Source organism: Hippoglossus hippoglossus, chromosome 19 (genome assembly GCF_009819705.1).
Source record: "Hippoglossus hippoglossus isolate fHipHip1 chromosome 19, fHipHip1.pri, whole genome shotgun sequence".
Taxonomy (NCBI): domain Eukaryota; kingdom Metazoa; phylum Chordata; class Actinopteri; order Pleuronectiformes; family Pleuronectidae; genus Hippoglossus; species Hippoglossus hippoglossus.
Genome location: NC_047169.1, coordinates 9,930,806 through 9,950,819, shown reverse-complemented (window position 1 = coordinate 9,950,819; position 20,014 = coordinate 9,930,806). Strand labels below are relative to the sequence as shown.

General features: G+C 42.7%; 1 protein-coding gene across 6 annotated transcripts in view; it reads left to right on the top strand.

The window, feature by feature from the left end:
* The window catches only part of LOC117752544 (inactive ubiquitin carboxyl-terminal hydrolase 54-like), a 50,484-nt gene extending 47,881 nt beyond the window's left edge, over positions 1-2,603 (top strand). For all 6 annotated transcript variants that reach the window (XR_004612097.1, XR_004612098.1, XM_034569949.1 and 3 more), the window contains one exon: positions 222-2,603. Coding sequence is in view for 4 of the 6 variants with exons in the window: in XM_034569949.1 (XP_034425840.1) it covers positions 222-308 (87 nt within the window). In the remaining 2 variants the exon portion in view is untranslated. The remainder of the gene's footprint in view (positions 1-221) is intronic.
* The last annotated feature ends 17,411 nt before the right edge of the window (positions 2,604-20,014 follow it).

Genomic DNA, 20,014 nt, shown 5'->3' with positions numbered 1-20,014 from the left:
CCTCTTTAAACCTAAATTTGTGGTTATCTGCAGCAAATCAACAGTTTACTGCATCACATCTCCCTGTAAATGAAATCACTATTTGGAGTCCATTTCAGATCCATTTGTTTTTCATATCTAGTTGTTCAACCTTTCAATTAAATTGATGAATATTTATCGTGTGCCCTCTTGTTGATCTGACCTTTCCTTCATTCTCTCCTCTCCCGTCACGCCTCGTCCAGGAGCTGTCGAGCAATGCAGGGAGTTTCTGGCTGTGTCTGACGGGGGTCAAGCTGTCGTCTGACCAGAGTCCCGCTCTGCTTCACTAACGTCTCGCCGTGTCCACTTCCACACGGGGGGGGCGGCGGCTTCGGGTCATCGACCGCCTCGCCTTGACGGACCTGGCTCAGGAGGATCGACCTCAGCTGCGATCCCATTCTTTCCCCCTTCTCCCTCTAACGACATGCACACGCAGACACATGCACGCACACATGCACATCTGCACTGACGTACAGCCTCCCTCAGCGCCTGCAGCACCCTGCTTAGCCCCCTCCCTCCCTCCTTCCCCTACTTTTACCTACTATTCTGTCTATGCAGTCACTCTGACCCCAACTACAACCTCAAGCTTCCCCCTTTCTTCCCGGGACTGTTCTTTCTTGTCTCCCCCTGGGTTTTCCGAGGGATCCCCAGTGCAGGCAACCTGGCGAGCATCGCCGCTTTAAGTAGCCTTGTCAGTTTGACGTCGGCGGGGCACCGGCTGGGTCTGACTAGGACCTGAGCTCTCAGCGGACTTGCCCTCCATCCCAACAGGAGCCCTCAGCTCAGGGGGAGGCTCTTACCAAGTAGCCACGCCTCTTCCTCTTTCTTCACGGGCATTTCTTGTTGGACGCACACGTAGCCGAACTGGGTCTGTTTCAAATGGGCAGCCATATTTTTTCTCTCTTTTGTTTTTAGGGTTTGTCTTATTGTTCTTTTTCTTCCTGTGTGCGCGCACAGTAAACCCGCCCGAGACCGAACTCTCTAATAACTAAAAGTCATGTACAGAAAAACTCATGTATGAAACCTGTATGTTAATTAATAAGACCTTATGGAATGTTGATAATGATAATTAACGAATATTGATAAACTTAAAGTGGTACTTCCTCATGTCTGCATTTCAAATACGAGTGGAGTGCACTTCACAAGTGTCTAGCTGGAGTTTCCGCCCCCCCTTAAACCTCTCGCCGATCTTAATGACAGCTCTCCCGTTTCTACCGGGAGATTAAACGAGAAAAGCGCTTCCTTTTTCTCTCTGCTTCTTTCCTCTACTCCTTTCCTCTCTCGCACTCTTTTATTCTTCGCGCGCTTTCTTCCTTCCGAACAGGAAACGGTAGCACCAGAAATAGGCCAGCAGGGGAGAAAAGTCGAGACGGAACGAGAGGATGTAGGTTAGTAAACCCGTCCTCTTCGGCTTTATCGATGAAAAGAGGAGACTACTCAAGTGCGCTTTGTGAGATGATGACTTGGCAGAAGAAGTGCACTTTGCGAGGGCTGTTTGAGCGAGAACGATTGATGTGGTTTGTTTTACTTAAAGGCCTCAGGTGACCTTCAGTGGCACTTATGAATTCACACTTTATTATTTCTCTCACCCACTGAAAACACTGAAAGTTTTTTGAGATCTCAGAAAAAAAGCTTGTCTTCAAAAAACATCTTCAGCCTGAGACAGTGACATGTCGAAAATGAATATACTTTATATGATATGTATGTATTAGAGGTATATTTTCAGCCAGTGAGCTATCTTCTTTAGAGATGTCAACCATTCCTCAGTTGTATGAACACTTATTACACAGTAATGAACAGGTATGATATCATTCACTCCCCCCTTTACTAAGTAGCATTCTGACATGTGTAGATTTATTATTATGCTTTATTCTATTAAATATCATATGAAATAACAAAGTCCCTATTCAAGAACTCGCCAATGTGAAGTTCTTCAAGAATTTACTGATGTTGATTGATCGTTGTAACTAAACCAAAGGTTGGCACTTAACTCAGAGAGCGTATTTAACATCAGTTTTTCATTTCCCTTCATGATTTTGTCGATGTTATTTTGTTTGTTATTTGGGGGGGGTTCTGGATGTGGGAGAATGTAGCCAATTGTAGCGCATGAGTCCGCTATGCAAATCAACCTTCCCTCACAATCCTGTATCAGAGACAGTCAGGAGGCAGACACACCCACCCCACCCACGGGGGGCGCTCTCACGGACTCTGGTAGAGGCCTGGAGAGGAGGACGAGAATCTTCATGTTCAATGCTGCTGGTGAACTTTGTTGTTCTGCATCTACGTCTACGTTTCATCCAATGGAATGCAAAAAGAGAGCAACAAGCGTGGCGAGAGCGCCGTACGGAGCACGAGAGCGAATGAATGTAAACTAAAGGATGAAAGTGTGTTTTGTTTGCGACTGACATGATGGTCAGAGACAGAGAAGGGTGGAGAGTAACCGCTGATGATGGTTTCTTGTCTGTGGGTGTGTGTAGACTATGTGTGTCAGTTCTGGGGTGTTGTTGCTCGGGGAAAGAGGGAACCTGTATTTTTGCAATAAAGTTATTACCAATGCACTCCCACAGGGGGCGTAACCACCGTAACATGTCTGTGTCATCATTCGCTTGTGGGAAGATCAGGAGAAGAGAAGCATGTAGGGATGGTCAAAAATATCAATAATCGTCACTGTATATAGATATAATATGCATTTTGTGAAGTGAGGCGGTATAACACATAATTGTTCTACCTCAGATTTGTAAAATGTTTTGCTGTTTGTCAAGCGTTTGTCGTTCTCTGCACGTGAGAGGCATTTAAAACCAAAACCTTCACTCAGGAGCAAAAATCTGTCTTTAAACCTGAAAGAAATAACTTTTATCGTGATAATCATCGATATCAACCAGCCAGGAAGCATAATTCACTGGCTGTTCCTTTTTTGTCTTGAAACAAAAGGACAATTTCATTTCATTAGACTTTTACCATGAGTTGGGGTATTTAAAGATTATGTAGAGTATGATGCCAGAAAAACGTATTACTGCCTCTAAACCCCATTTTACAAGCAAAGGAAAATCAGAAGTGCTAATATGTTGATAGCTTTTCTGATGTGATACGTTGATCAACTCAAAATATCAAGACAAAATACTTCAAATTAGAATAACTCAAAATATCAAGACAAAATACTTCAAATTAGAATAACTCATGTTTATAGGTCCTGAAGCGGTGAGACAATAAACTAGAGACATTCTAGGAATTAAGATTTAAAATTGATTTGACTTGACATTCGTTGATTTAGATTTTTATATTAAATTAACGAGGGAAGAGTGGTGTGATTGATAATCCTTAACCGTGTAATCCCTGCAGCATATATGCCATAATATGATGAGTAATGTGATTTTCACATTTACACATAGCTCATAAAAGAAAATGTAACATCATTCTGTTCTAGCTCAAAATAACATTATAATTGAAGTTGATTGTTAATATGTTGTCGTCTATCCTCATCCTGCTCTTAACTCCTGTCACACCAGGCTGCAGTGTGTCCCGCTGCCACTAGATGTGAGCAGTGATGCGCCGGCCTGATAGTCACATGGCGCATTCATTCACTCCCACTCATTCACTCCCATTCATTCACTCCCACTCATTCACAAAAAACACTGACCTTTTATGTTTCTGTGTTAAACACACACACACACAAAAACACTTGCTAACTCTTTGCCACAACCCAGACAGACTTTGTCAAAGGTGACAGTTAAAAGTTTGACAGAGTTATCGGAAATCTAAGAAAAGAAACAAAGGAACCTCTGCAGAGCCGAGCAGAGAAAAACTGGTGATTAGCAGACTGCAGAAGGTTGCTGATGTTGGGTAATGGCTTGTTAAAATACAAGTTTATCATCGGGATCATAATACAAGTTTTTCAGTTAGACAGATTTTCAAAAACTGCAACTGATTCCAACAGAGAGCGGCAGATGACCTGGAAACTGAAAATGATGCTAAAAGTGTGCATGGATTAAAAATGCCAAGCGTGCAGTGTAGGCCGTTGTTGCACATGGGGACATGGGGAGACGTTTTTCATGTATGTCCACAGAGACGTTGTGTGAAGGTGATGCTACAGCAGCATCCCTAATTAGAGACAGGATAGTGATAATTCCTCAGAGAACGAGACGCTGCTAAGAGCAGAGACGTCTCTCTTGACAACGCCGTCTTCGTCTGTCACCGCAGCACGACTGAAACAAATCAAGGATCAAGGAAAATGCAAACAGACACTCAAGAGCATGTGGCTGTAGGAAAACACAAAGCCCAAAGACAAACGTAACAGATAATAAGCAACAAAAACATTTAGTGAGGCCCTGTCTTACTCCCTGTCTTAAAGCAGCACCAAAATTTGCTAGTTTCACACTGATGGAATTTTCACCATGCTTTAAAATGGAATGGAAAATAGCACTGTCTTATCTTTTTGGCCAATTTACCGAAAAACACCCAAGATTAAATAAGAGACTATAAACACTTTACAGTGTTACAACAAACGGAGAGAAAATGTCAGAAGTCGGAAAAGAATTAACTTCAGATATGACACGTTTCCGTGGGTAAATGTCACATCATTTTGCCTGCTGAGTTTAAAAGTCACAGTGTTTCCACTTCTGCTCCTGACGAACAAGAATCATCAGGATGATTTTGGCCTCTAGTTTGTCCTCTCACTTGAATTTTCACATATAAAATGTTGTTATTGGGCATTTGCTGAAATAACTGTCTCAAGAAATATTTGATAAGCCTAAACTATATTTCACTTGGACTGTTAGCGTAGGTGTAAGTGGCAGTAGGCTTTAGCGTGTAACAGACATTTAACTCAATAGAAGACGACAAAGGACGGCAGAAGCAAAGTTTAAATCGATGAAGCCCACAGCAGAAAAATACAACGCTATTAAAGAGATGTTTGTCATTATTTAGAATGAGCACAAATAGCGAAACAGAATCCAGACGCACATATTCACACAACTGGAGGAACAACCTGTGTCCACCAACAGTTTAAGAATTCATTAAAACATGCCGGCACTGAGGAAACTTAAACAGGGGGAAGATGAGCCAGGCTCCTGTAGGAGTCTTCTGGACTCCTGGAGTTACGAAGCAGAGATAACAAGGTGTGATCCGTTTCTCTGCAAAGAGGACAGAGTCATTGTACCACAACAAATAAGACAGGAAGTGCCTGATGGTGCCTGGGCCGGAAAACTGTAGAAGAAAACTGTCGCTTTTGGTTAATGTTCCAAAGAAATAGGAGAAATAGCGAGCGGATCTTTTACAGAATGTCATAATTCTGGAGAAAAAAGCACTTAAGTGGACCAGCGAGGCCGTAGGAAATAATTGGAGTGGACATTTTAAAGCTGGGTGCAATGATCATAATATTGAAATATTAACACATTAATTCATTTTTTTATTGCACTTTCCAGTCCATGATGATACACTAGTGCCAAATGCAAGTGTTGCTCAGGAAAATGTTACCAGTCTTCATGTGTCACAAGCAACAGGCAGCACCTTATCCTTTCAAACACAGCTGAATAGTGCGTCAATGACTGTTTTTATTTTTTGCCTTCAATGTTTTGTTTTGTTTTAGTTTTTCGATAGCGTCCCTTTTTTCCGACGGAGGTGATCTTCCATAAAAAACTCGTGGATTCCTGACTGAATGAGTGAATGGTTTTAATTTTCTCTGGTTATTTCCCCCATCCCTTATGGGTTATTCAGAAACATTCATTAATGGCATAGCAAGCATTCCAATAAACTATATATACCAACCAAGCAGCTTTATCTCTAACTATACTCGTCCTTATCTTCCCCTTCCCTTCCCTCCTCTTCTCTCCTCTGGTGTTGGTGGTGCAGGTCGTGTCTGACACCCGGGCTGCCTGTCGCGGCGCACGATGGAGGCACACGTGCAGAGGCCTCACGTGCGGCGCCATGGCAGACAGGCGCTCATGCTCCCTGCAGGAGAGTCATGGTGGGCTAAAAATAGTGCACCGGCGGAGGAGGGAGAGGAGCCGGAGAGGTCTATAACGGAGAGGAATAGAAACATGGGGGTTATTTTTACCCGCATGAATTCCCTCTGCTGCATCCCAAGCAGGCAAGACGTCTTCCCCTTTTTTATTTATTATTCTATTTTGGTCTCGAAACGCGCCCTCCCCGCACTTCACAACTCTTTGTTCAGTTGTTCCAGCAAAGTTAGGACTCAGGGCTACAAAGTGCATCGGTGGCGTGCAGCGCTCCTCGCCAAGACGCCCACATATCACCGCTCCCCAGACGTGTTCTGGAGGAGTTCAACTCTCACGCACAAATCAATACACTTAACCTGGAAACATGCAGAGCTGGTGTGCCTGTGAATGACTGTTGGCAGGGAAGCAAAATATGTGGCTACTTCATGTACATCCCAGACACACGGCACTTGCTGTTACCATAGCAACTCACCCATCAGTCTATCGCAGGTGCAGAGAGTGGGGCATTCATTCTCACGCGTTCATTCATCTATTCATGAATCACTTCATTCATTCAGTTCCCCCACCGTATACTTTATTTTTCATTTGTCCGTCTCCCTCGCTCATCGATGTTGTGGTGCACTTGTGTTTTGCGAAGGCGTTGCATTCACTGACGCCACGCGAACAGAGAAAAGAAAACATCACCAGCAGTGTCATGAAAGTGTGAAAAGTAGTTCCTGTAGAATATCCCAGCTCTGTGACACAGTGTAAGAGAGGTGTCAATGAATCCAGAGCGTCCCCCAATGCAGCATTTATGAGTAGTATATTAAATATATGATATCCTATATTATAATTGGTTTATAACATGTTATACAGCAGTTGTAATGTAGTGGAGTTTAATTACTTATTTGATGTTATAGAAAATGGGGTGAAACACCGTGATTGACAGCTGAGATTTGACTTACAATTGGTGGACTGCGTGTATCGTAAGGACCCGATTGCTACTGCGCAGACTCTGACTACAAATGCGCAAGATTGCAGCATTTGTATCCAAGACATTTTAGCTTCATTTCTGGATCGTAAGAGGAAGTGAAGATGTGGTGTCCATTTTTAAATAAAATGTAAAACCATACATCTATGGTCGCGAGCTTGATACTGTGATTGTTGTGTGACAGGGATGATTGCACCAGCACCAAACATCCGGCACAGGCACTGTTTAGCGAGTCAACGCATACAAGTTACACGTCCACCTGAAACCTGCTCAGTGGGCCAATGCCTTCAAGCAACAACAAGTAACTTCCCTGCTCAAAAGTAAAGTTTAGCAGCAGTAGCATACTATTTTATGCAAGGTAGTGTTTATTGCAATAACAACACTTTGCAATCTTCTCTCTTTAGTGCACACAGATTGTGTGGAAGCTTAAGCTGCCTGCAGTTACTGGTCAAACCAGTGCATCTAATAGAGAGAGCAGTGTCTGCATGAATTGAAATGAGTGGAAAAGTATAATTGGATGTGTATTGTGATATGTACGAAGCTCCCATGATAAATCAGTTGATGAGATTCTGCCAAAATATCTCCCCGACACTGTTCTGCCAATCCCAGCGACGTAGTTAAACAAGCTTGTTGGCGCGGACGCACACGCTAGTCCATCAACCCGGCATAAAAGTCAAAACTCTTTCAGGGTTTTGATGACATTTTCCGCAGGAGTCCAACTGTGATTCCAGTTGTGTTTTTTTCCCCTTGTGAAATCCCTTCCTCAGCCTTGCTTGCTGACAGAGTTAGAGATTTAGGAGATTTAATGTGGGCTACACTTTTGGGTTGGGGGAATAATGGCCGGGAGATATGCAAATAAGCAGTAATCACTGCAATTATTATTATCAGAATCCCCGCTTTTGATTTCAGCCCTCGGCAGCACAGTTTCCTCTGTGTGTGTTTGTGTGTGTGTGTGTGTGTGTGTGTGTGTGTGTGTGTGTGTGTGTGTGTGTGTGTGTGTGTGTGTGTGTGTGTGTGTGTGTGTGTGTGTGTGTGTGAGGACCAGTACACCCCATAGGGACCAATTCAGTCTTGTGTGTTTATGTATCTGAGAACTTATTTTTTCAGTGCGATATTGTCACATTCGTGAGTTTTACAATGACCAACCCATGGCTAATGAATACCACTGTATAAGGTTGTAATGTTAATATGGGGGGGGCAGGTGGGAACATCAACATGATGCCAGGCGTTGTGACTGCTGTATTAAACCTGTTTAACTGTATTTTATTACACTGAGGAGGTTCTGTTTTCTGCTCATTACGTCCACTGATATAAATGAGGTGAACAATAATAAATTAAATACCACTCAGCTGCAGCACAAATTATAAAACTATCTTAAAGGTGACTCAAAAGCTCACTGAGTTAGTTTAATCAACAACTATAACCTTCACGAAGGATGGGTTTGATGCAGCACTGCTGTATTAGCCTGCATTAGTTTGACCTAGGTGTACCTAATAAACTGGCAACAACGTGTGTGCGCTGTGTATTTCAGAGCTGCAGCTCTCATCATATGAAGAGAGAAAAAGACTTGCTCAGCAGACCTCCCAGACTGACTGAAAATCTGTTTTATCAGACTCTTAGGAAAGGATGAATTTATCTGAAGCCTTATTGCATTAATGTAACAATGATTGTTAATAAAGATTAGAAAAAATTAATATATATATCAAATGAAAACATTAAAAACATAGAACGAAAAAAAAAAATGAATACATCAAATAATTAATGTCACTTCAAAAGTAATAATGTGACACATGAATGTTTGATGTAAAGGAGAGATCAAAGACATCATCTTAGGCATAAATAAACACACTTACACTTCATTACTTCAGTCGGTTTAGTTAACCTGTCCGGTGCCGCATCAAATTGACGAAACCTCGACTCTTTTCAGAGACAAACATTTATTTTATGCTTTGATCTTTTCAACCCTCAACTACCCTTCTGGTAAGTTGATTGTTTTATTTTCCATCTGACACTTTAAGTAGTTTTAATTTCATATATTTTTCACTTAGTATGTAGTGTCTGCTCATTCTTTAATACAAGTAATATTAGTGGTAATAGAAGAAAGCAGTATTTATAGGTCTGTCATTTCTCTTGGATTCAAGTCGTAGTTTTGGTATTTTTGGTGGATTTTAAGATTAAATTGACAGATGACTCAATGAGCTTGAAAATGTCAATAAACTGTTCTGCTCCGTGCATAGGAACTGGCTGTCAGGCTGTGCGAGACGTGGTTTTGTGTCTAAACGTTGTCCTTTCTACTCTCCTGTCAGGCTGGAGAAGAATGACACGTGAATTTGGCCTCGGACAATGCATCTCCTCCCCCACGACATCTTACAAGGTGCAGAAGTACCTGGGGAGGGGCACCTTTGGCACCGTTACTGAATGTAAGAAGGAGACCACCAACGAAACCATTGCTCTGAAAATCTCCAGAAGCAAGAAGCAAATTCGGGGAGCGAAGATCGAGGTACAGTACAACTTCTGTTCATCCATGTTTGACTTGTGTAACAACTCAACAGCCCATTTCAATCACATGAAACCTCCAACATCTACGATCTCATTCAGGAGGCCAACCTGCGAATACTTAAAGAGCTCAACGCAGACCAGTTCAACATCGTGAGGTGGAACGGGTCCTTCACCTATAAGGGACGTTACTGTCTCGAGTTTGAGAAGCTGGATGTTGAGCTTTTTGAATTCATCAAGATGAGCCCAACTCGATCTCTGAATTTGAAGCAGATCCGCCCAATTCTGCAGCAGGTTTGTGATCTTTTCTCTTTTTGTTTTTTTCGCTGCCATGACGACATGAACTTTGCAGTAGAGTTGAATTAACTTGTTTTTCATGCTTTCAGCTTGCCACAGCCTTGGACTTTCTCAAGAGCACAGGGATCACGCACGGAGATTTAAAGCCACAAAATATCATGATGGTGGAACATCTCATTGAGCCGCTGAGGGTGAAGGTCATCGACTTTGGCTTAGCCCTGAACAATCCAGCAGAATGTGTTGGTGCGACCATCCAGACCCTGTCGTACAGGTAAGCAACTGACAACACATCTGTATATCTCTGACAGCTGTTGTCTGCTGTATTAAATCAAGCAACCCCTGTACACTGGCAGGTCAGGTGTTTACCGGTTTCCGTCTCAGAAACTGGCAGTAAAATGTTGATAGCAATGAGGAGTTTAGTTCTTAGTTTGTATTTATAACCTCAGTAATATGTTTCTCGTCTTCTTCTAAGATCTCCCGAGGTCTTGCTGGGAGCTCCATTCAACGAGGCCATAGATGTGTGGTCTCTCGGCTGCATTGCTGCAGAAATGTTTCTGGGCACGCCACTGTTCTCCGCCTGGGACAAGTACGATATGGTCGGTACATGTTTTCTACTTAAAACACAATAAACATGTCAATATCTGTCATGATGTTTTTGTATTTTTCCATCCACATCTGGATAGAACAGTGACAGATAATTCCAGTACAAGGTCACAGATTTCTAGTATTTTATCAAGATCTTTCAATGTGACAAACAATGACTCTCTTTTTGAACTAGAGACAATTCATCCATATGTTTGGGTAACATATTTACCGATATTGCCTGATGACCAATGACCGCTTTGCCAACTTGGAGGTAACCGGTTCTTACCTTGTGTTCTGCTCAAAGATCGAAAGCATTTTGCACACGATCGGAGAGCCTAACCAAGAGCTACTGGCGGCTGGAAAGTTCACCATCAACTTTTTCTGGCCCTCATTCTGGATGGGATCCAAACATTGGACATTTATAGTAAGACATTATTTGGCCTTCACTCAGCTGTGTTATCATAGTATGTTAACTTGGGCGATATAGCGTCTATACCTCAAGTTTATAGCTGTCTAAATATTTGTGTCGTTACTTTAACCTGTCTTTCTTTCATTTCAGCCAATGGATGAGCAGCGGAATTCTCATCAACCCTCCAAAGGGATGAGCCGCCTGGAGGAGCTGATAACGGTACCACATATCCTTCGAGTCTTTCAACATTTGTTTTTAAAATTCTAACATGAGGACGAGTTCAGATTTTCTTACTGACCCTGTCCAAGATGTCTGATGGAACCTCAGGCAAAGGTGGCGATGCTGGTGAGTGTGACCTGGCCAACTTCATCAGCCTGTTGACACAGATGCTCAAGGTGGATCCCTCTGAGAGAATCACCCCCCGAGGAATCCTTGAGCATCCATTCATCACAATGAGCCACCTTCGGGGCGCATTCAAAAACAGATCCTAGTAAGTGTGTGCTTAGATGCTCTGTGTTCTTCTGTGCTCACAGGTAATGATACAAATATGAGATATTTGTAGATGAAATTGTTTGGCTGAGCAACTGGTTGGTCATCCAGTGTGAAGTCCTGCTTGGACCTGATGAGCGTCTGCCAGGATCAGAGCTCTCCCAGTGGAGAAGATGCAGCACAGACCACCCTCCAAACATCCCTCAATGAGGGGACCTCTACCAGCGCTGTCAGCCCAGCCAAGGAGGACCGCTCTGCTGGTGTGAGTGCTGAGGAGCCGTCTCCCTCACAGGCCTCCACCTCCAGTAAGGCAAAGAAAAGGAAAAGGAACGAGTGTGGCAACAGGTTGGTGTTTAAAAGATCAGATTATTTAATATTGTAGAAGAACAGTTCAACATTGTGTTTTGCCGAGAGTTGAATGAGAAGTTAGTAACGAGCTGGAGCCAAGTGCATTTTTCAAAATGTGAAATCACTGCTTTAAGATTCCATGAGATCACAGCCCAGATGAGTCGACACCAAAGAGAAGACTGAGGCAAGTGTCCCGGAGGAAGAGGATGACTCCTCAATACAGAAGAGGAAGAGACCATATTGACTTGTAAATAAAAAAAAAAATCATGTTTTATAAAATAACTTTTTTGTCAGACTTTTTTTAGGACCTGCTGTCATGACCCGGCTCAAGTGGCCACAACAAAAGGGAGACACACCAGCATAACAACTAAAGTATACTTTATTTGTTCAAATCAAATCAACATGTCAAATCAAGAGTTAACATATGAAATGTGGACGTCCGTAAAGTTAGTGCTCCGCAGCGCCGACCAATCAGGAGTCAGTCTCAACTATCAATCATGATGTTTTATTTTTGAGAACATTTTTATTTTGAGGTGTACCTTGAAGGTGTAAATTAACATCCTGGTGCCCAGGGTCAATATTTTAGCTCAATGCCACCTCTTCCTCCCCCTTCCTGATACTGGAGCAAATTGTAGTCAGCAGTGACAAAATTCTTATGGAGAGGCAAACACCCTCGTACCAAGTTCACCACAATGCAGCGAGAGAGGCAGGCCGGTGGTTTGTCCCAACCAAACTTCAAACTTTTATAACTGGGCCTTTACATTTCAACCTTTACTAACCTGGTTTCAATTTGATGCTCGGGTGTGGCCTGCTTTGGAGGAGAGGTTGGTGAGCCCCTTGCCCTTTTGGAGATTTTCTATATTCAAATAAGAAATCGTGTGGCTTTTGTTTTGCACTGGGACCTTTAGGACCTTTTCCAGCATAAACCCTGAGCTTGTCAGGACCAATTGACCTCATAGTGACTTGAGCCTGGTCCTCATGAGGCAACACATCATTTCTGAGGTCCTGGTTATGATGGTTGGGGTAAGATGTGAGTTATGGTTAGGTTAAGGTTAGGGATGAGTTGGTCATTGGTTATGCTGCACACAATAAATGGTAAGTCGTAATAAGGATTGCTGCGCAGACCTGTGTGTGTGTGTGTGTGTGTGTGTGTGTGTGTGTGTGTGTGTGTGTGTGTGTGTGTGTGTGTGTGTGTGTGTGTGTGTGTGTGTGTGCGTGATGGAAGAATCCCACTCTTCTATTAAGGGCTCCCAGTTGGACATTAACCCTTAATCCGTCACAGTAATGCTTGTTGCCAAGGTTGTTCACTCTCTACAACCATAATGGATCCCTTTTTTCGCCTATCTATGTATCTCCAACTTTTTTCTTCCACCTTATTTCCCACTCACCTTTCTTGTTCCATCCTGTCCAGCTCTCACATCGATATTAATTGAAAACACTGCGGGTCAGAGGTGACAGTAGTGATTGTGCGGCTATTAATCAATATTTCACCTTTGTGTGCTTTTTGCTTTATTCCAGGAATCCCTCTCCACATTTATTCCTCACTTGTTTGTGTGACACCCTTTGCCTCTTAAATCATTCTTTCTCTCATTCCCTCAGACTCTTCCTATTTGTCTCCATCTCTCTCTCCGTTCACGCTCCCTTACAATCATCCTCCCTGTCTCTTTCCTGCACCGTCTCATATCTCCCGGCTTCATCCCTCCAGACCTGGTGGCTTAACCGTTCCTTGTCACCCATGTCGCACAAGACTGACTTGCTAATCTGAAGTATGTATTCCTAGCTGTACAGTAAATGACAGCAGATGCAGTTTCTCTCGCTCGGCCCTCGTCAATCCTGTCGCCTCATACCCAGGGCACGCTATTGTCAAGGTTACAAGCCTTGAAGCCATTAACCCACTGTGTACATATTTTACATTTCACAAAAATCCATTCCATGTGTGAACAGTTACCACTCAACGTCTCCCCCCCCCCCCCCCCCCCCCTATTCAAGGCCACAGTTCATTTAGTTGAACTTTTGGCCTTCAGGCAGCCTGCTTCTCGGAGAAAATCTGAGGGGGACGTTTTTGCTTCTTAATGGATGTATTTTTACACTTGAAAGAAAGAAAAAACACTACTCACTACATTTACAATGAATGCTAATGGTGCTCGATGCAAATCGTGTCCAGCAGAGTCATCCAAAATGACGCTGCGTTCGGCTTAGTGCTCTTGAAAAACGCTGTCTCTATATTTAGAGACTGACACTCTTTCACACCTCATAACTTGGTTTGCATTTCCTATTCCTCAAGAGAGATTTATCTCTCCTCCTTAGTGCTGCCATCCATCACTGCTGACCAGCTGAACCGTCCTCATCCCTATCCCCTGTGGCACATAACGTGGATGAGCAGCAGAACGCCATCCAGATTGAGTGTGTTCGTGTGTGTTCGTGTGTGTGTGTGTGTGTGTGTGTTCGTGTGTGTGTGTGTGTGTGTGTGTCTGTGTGTGTTCGTGTGTGTGTGTGTGTGTGTGTGTGTGTGTGTGTGTTCGTGTGTGTGTGTGTGTGTGTCTGTGTGTGTTCGTGTGTGTGTGTGTGTGTGTGTCACATACTGGGCCAATTTTATGTGGATTTTTTTCTTAAAAGCTTAAAAGGCGTCTATTTACATTAGAAAATCAGTGCAGCATCCTGTGATCCACATTGTGAAGGAACAGCATAAAAACTAGGAGAGCTGGGAGTTTCATTTTATTCACACAAAGTATTTACAAACTTTAAGATAGGTAACAAAACCAAACAAATGTGATAGAAAAATTTATAAACAGAGCTTAACATACTTACTGCTCCTCTGACTGATATAGTCCATACTGGCCGGTCCATAGATTATTGCAGGGGAGAAAAGACAATCCTCTTCTTAACAACTGTGGCACAGGTGAAGGTGGCTCCTGAGGACGCCCCTCTGTCTCCAGCAGAATGGTGCAGTCCAATCATCCAGCCTCCTCTACTTAAGCAGTTGTGTTGCAGCAGTTCAGTCTTTGCCAGGTTGCTGGGAGGATGGTGGACCACAGGACACTGAGAGGAAAGTAGTAAGAGCCTCAATAAACTGACTGACCACGTGCACTCAACTTAGAACAATCAACTGGGCTAAAGCAAAGCAACTGTGTTTCATGTTTTAATGGTAAATCAAATAACTGAAAACATTTAATGTACAACAGCTGCCATACAAATGAAACGGGTGTTTACATGAATCCTCTGCCTGATACAGATGAACCACTCCACTATCTCACCAATTGTCTCCTCTCCCTTTTTCACCTGTTGCCTAAACCCAGTCTTATCTTTGGCATTTTGAACTGATGCCACAGTTCTACGCAGTAAAATCAGCCATCTGATTGGCTAACAGGGAGATCCTGGAGCAGCACAAAAGGGGATTTTCCAAGCAGAGCTGCAGCGATTACTTGATTAAAGAAATGATGCAACTTTGACACTTAGATGAGAACATCGATACCAGCCCATTTCAGGGAGCTTAGCACTCCCCAGTGCTAATAAAGATGCTGATAGGCAATTAATCAATTAAGCAAATGTGAGGATTTGCTTCTTTCATGTACATTTTAAATCAATTGAATTTCTTGGTGTTTTTGACTCTAGGTTCATCAATAACAGGTTCTGGGGACTTGTGATGGATTTTGTTTGTGTTTGCAACTATCTGACATCTTATGCTTAAAGGCAATTAATTGATTAATCAAGAAGATAATCCACAGATTAATCACAAGAGAGAATAATTGCAAGTGTCAATGCTATAGTTTGGGTTCATGGGGCAGTGCTTGTTGGGTGACAAGAGGATTTGGATGTATGCATTTTAATACTTTGCTGTGTGTATGTGTGGTCCAGGTATTACTCAAGTTGTGGGGACCTTGTCTTCCTTATGGGGACAAAAAGAAAGTCTCCATAATGCATTTCAATTTTGTGTGTGTGTGCGTGTGTGTGTGTGTGTGTGTGTGTGTGTACTCTGAGCACTTGGTGAAATCCTCATTAGATCTGGTTTACATCATTTGTCATGTTTTCAGATGTTTTAGTGAACATCACTTTTCTTTCTTGGCTGCATGTGCGGCCCCCCCCCCCCCCCCCCCCCCCCCCCCCCCCCCTTGTTCGATCATCATGCTTCCTACCCATAACGCCTTCCCTTTGTTCTCTACCTTAAAAGTCTTCACTTCAAGGGTCAGTCGGGAGCAGGAGGACTTATCTAGCATGGCCTCTTTTTGGAGAATCAATGTACCCTTTGACATGTTGTCATTTTATTCTGTAATTTTTATCTGTGCCGCTTTCATTCTTGTCTCAAATTAAAAATCTGCGTTCCTCCCTCCCACACAGCCTTTACCCCTTACCCTTTCCAAAACCTGATTAATTTCTGTTTCTCTCTCTCTCTCTCTCATTCAGACCGTCTCACCTAATCTCCTCTTTTTATAAGCGCACACATGCAGGGAAATCGTCCCAAATTGCAGTATGTCAGTTTTGACATGCCCTTGTTCATCTCAGCTGCAGAAAATCGCTCCCCCCGCTGTGCTGTTTTAATCTGCTGGATGCCATTTTAATCTAATCTGTTTGCCTTTTATGTGAAGAGGGCACAGGGCAGGCAGATGTTTTTTTAAATTTTTTTTTACAGTGACTGCATCAAATGAAGACACACCAGCCGTCATGTTGTGATTAAGTGGTGTCTGCCGTTTCATTCACTGCCGTCAGTACCTCGTACCACTTGCTTAGCGTCTCCACGAAAGACATGAGCATGAAGACGGCCGTGCAGTCTCTCCCCGCCTGTGTCGAAAATGACTTGACATTGCATCGGCATTGCAATCTTGCATTCTACAAAATCTTTCCTGCACGCTGCACCTTCTTTAAACATTAAACTTCCTACAGATATTCTGTGCTCTGCCCATTCTGACACGTTTAATCAGGTTTCCCCCTCCAGAGCTCAAATTCAAAGGGTTACATCTCTCCCCTTGCATGTGAATCCATGTTTCTAATGGAACAAATAAATAGTTTTTATGTTTTGCTGTGTAAGTATAGATTTGACAGCGGCAAAGCCTTGGTTCACACTTCATTCTTCACCTCTGCAGGGCTGCTGTTGGTGCCATCTTTCTACATCTACTATAGTATTATAGGTCTTTAATGTTCCCCCAGTACTCAAATAACCATGCAGGATTATGGTGTCGTTAAATAACATTTCAGTCAGACAGCTCGTGTTGGAAATGTTTATTGCAGCAGCAGAACATAGTTCATATTTTGTGAATCGACATTCAGGCAGCGATACTGACGCAGCGGGGTCAAGCAAAGGGTTTGATGGGAAATTTTGGCAGCTTAAATAGACGGCCAATTTGGGAGGGTGTGTATTATAGAGGGTTGTGGAGATTGATTGGAGCAGCGCAGCTCAAGTTGGCCGCCTGAACTAGCTCGCAAAGCATTGCTCCATTTATCAGCAAAGTTAGCAGCAGACATTTTCCACAACTTGCTGCTGTAATCTTTTTTTTCTTGCAGACGTTAGCGTTGTCCGTCTCAGTTTCAGGCTGCGACATATGGGGATGGAAATGAAAAGTTGCCATTTCCAATCGGTCACTTTACTAAGTTTTTCAGTTTTGTCTCCAGGATGAAGCGCTGATCAAATGTGCTGCCCCTCGGGAGACTTCCTGCTGTTTGGCCAATCAGGAGAAAGTAGGTTCAGGAAGTCTGACCTTATATTGCCTGTTTCGATCAGATGCTGACCTGAACAGCTGCGTAATGTTTTCCAACTGTCAATCATGCAAACCTACTCCAGTGGAGTCCCAGAGTAGAAACAAAAAGCTAAAATTAACATTATAGGTCCCCTTTAATTTGTGGTATTTGGGTTTAAATAATAAATCTGACTTGCCCTGACCTGTGGCTCACATGTTTTGGTTTACGACCTGGAGAATGAGATGGGCGGACTCACCACTGAGAGGAAATACTGTTATCTGACCTGTTGTCATCTGACTGAACCAAAAAAAGGAGGCCTTTCTTCTTTGTCTTTGCCTCCTTCCTGTATCGTATACAAACCTTCCAGCTCCGTCCTGCAGGGAACTGAAAACCTTAGATAAACGTTAGAGAGAGAAAATGTTGAAAAATCAGTTTGTGGGATGTTGCACCTGGGAATTCGGTTGATGTATTGATGGAAACAGGTTATACTGAAAAAACCTCAGGCAGTCTTTGTTGTGCCTTCATTGTTATATCAGTTAGTGAATGGGTGTTTGCTGTTTAAGCATATACTAATAATGAAAATCCTCTTTATATAGACGTCTCTTTCACAATAATCTATAACTGCCCGAAGCAAGTTGAGAATGAATAACCTTCTTTAAGGTTGTGTTTAGATACTCAAAGCACTTAAGGTCAGGAAAAGTTCATGGACTCGTTTAAACAGTCAGCAGTGACCTGAGGCATGGCCCAGAAGCCATCCATCCGTTGTCTATACTGTTATCCTTTTAAGGGTCACACAGGGGCTGGAGGCAAATTCTAGTCAGGTGCCAGCGTATTGCAGGGCCAACATAAGTCATTTTCAGAGATGAACTCCGGCAAATGTCTGGACAACTGGGTCAGGACTTTCCTGCCTTTTACATATGAGAAATGCAGCAGGAGATTCTTCCACATCTTGACATATTCTTGTATTTCTTGTATTCTTTTATTTATTTTTTTCTCCCCAGTTTTGCATCTGTAAGAAATGTCATCGACACTCACACAATCCTTTACTGCGAATTCTCTGGACGTTGTCCTGCTTTTCCCTCACATGGCCTCACTCGGACATTCAGAGTTCATTGAGTCTTTACTAGGGCGCCGGCAGGAAAAACTCTGGAGAGAGTCCGGAGCAATCGACTCGGACATTTGCCTTCTCAAATACGAGGCTGGAGTATCAGAGATTATCTGTGGTTCATTGCACGTCTGTGTGCATCGACACTCACTATGAATAATTTAGAGTCTCTGATTAACCTAACCCAATCTGCATGTGTTTGGACTGTAGGAGGAAGCGGGAGAAAACCCACACAGAACAGGGGACAACATGCAAACTCCAAACAGATAAATAACAGCAAAAGTGTGTTTTTCTTCAAAATGTAGGAGTTTGATTTGGCCTCAAAATTAAAAAGTCCTCTGCAATAATTTACTTTGAACTATTTTGCAGTGTAGACATTCCAGAGAAGACTTAGTGGCAATACTGCAAAACTCTTCTTTCTTCCTGTCTCTTTGAAAACACACCTGTTGTTTTTTTAAAGTGTGTAGGAGACAGATGTTTAAGGACACAATTGTACTGTATATACCAGTAAGGGTATAAACATAAACCATAGTAAGTGGTGTTAAACTGATGCCACTGTGCTATCTGACACTACATCACTACTTACGAGTGTGTGCGTATTCATGTCATTGTCCGTGTCTCTGTGAATACAAAGATGTGGAGGGTTTAGTTCAGGATTAACGTTCATTCTGATAAAACCGAGAGATCCTCTCGCCTCTCCGCTGGTAATCCACACTCCCCCCTAATCCCTTCTGCTGGGGCTGCCGATGCGTTCAGGGACCTCAGGAGGATTCAAGTACACATTTCCAGATCTTCATCACTCCACTTCTGATGCTCCTCTCTACATGTCTGACATCTGCTGTCGACTGGGACGTTTATAACCGTTCTGTGGTATTTTTATATTAATGGTTTTATTACACCAAACTTTGAGGTGGATAAAACATAATCCCCATCACGCAGAACAGTTCAGTTAGCAGTTTTAAGTAGTTAGGGATTGTATGGACATCTTTGTGGTGCTAACCTGAGGATATATTAATAATAGTATTTTCATTTCAGTTCAAATAAGTCATATAAAAGCTTGATTCATTAAAGACCTGTTAACTTTAATGTGAGTAGTTACACTAGTGCACACCCACCACAGTTTACTGGGCTGTGTGTGCCAGTATTGGTTGGGTGCAGGTCTTTTATTATTCATGCTCAACTGTCACATGGTTAGTCCTGGGTTTGTTTAAACCAAAGCAGTCAGATGTAGAATGTAGTTCTACCACACAGCTGAACTGTAGCTTCCAGTTTAAGTGAGAAAATGGGAAACACGGCACCAGAAAATTGGATCCAGCTTTATTCGTCTTATCACAGCATTTCCACATTGGACTTCAACAGCCGGATATACTGTTTGTGAGATAGGTTTAATAAGGATTGGAAAAAGTATCTTAATTTCAGTAAAGACAATAAAACAGTACACACACCGAGTACACTCAAGTTGCAGCAAATATGGTCACAATCTCCCTTCTGTTCCCAAGTTACTGTGCTGAATAAAGTCCAGAAAAATGTTTTTGCAGCACATCAAGATGTCACAGTGAAGTTGGCCTGTGACCTTTTGTATATAAAATGTCACCCTCATTAAATCTGACATTTGTCTGAAATTAATTAGCATATTAATTATTGCCTTACGATTAAATACACATGTTTAGGAC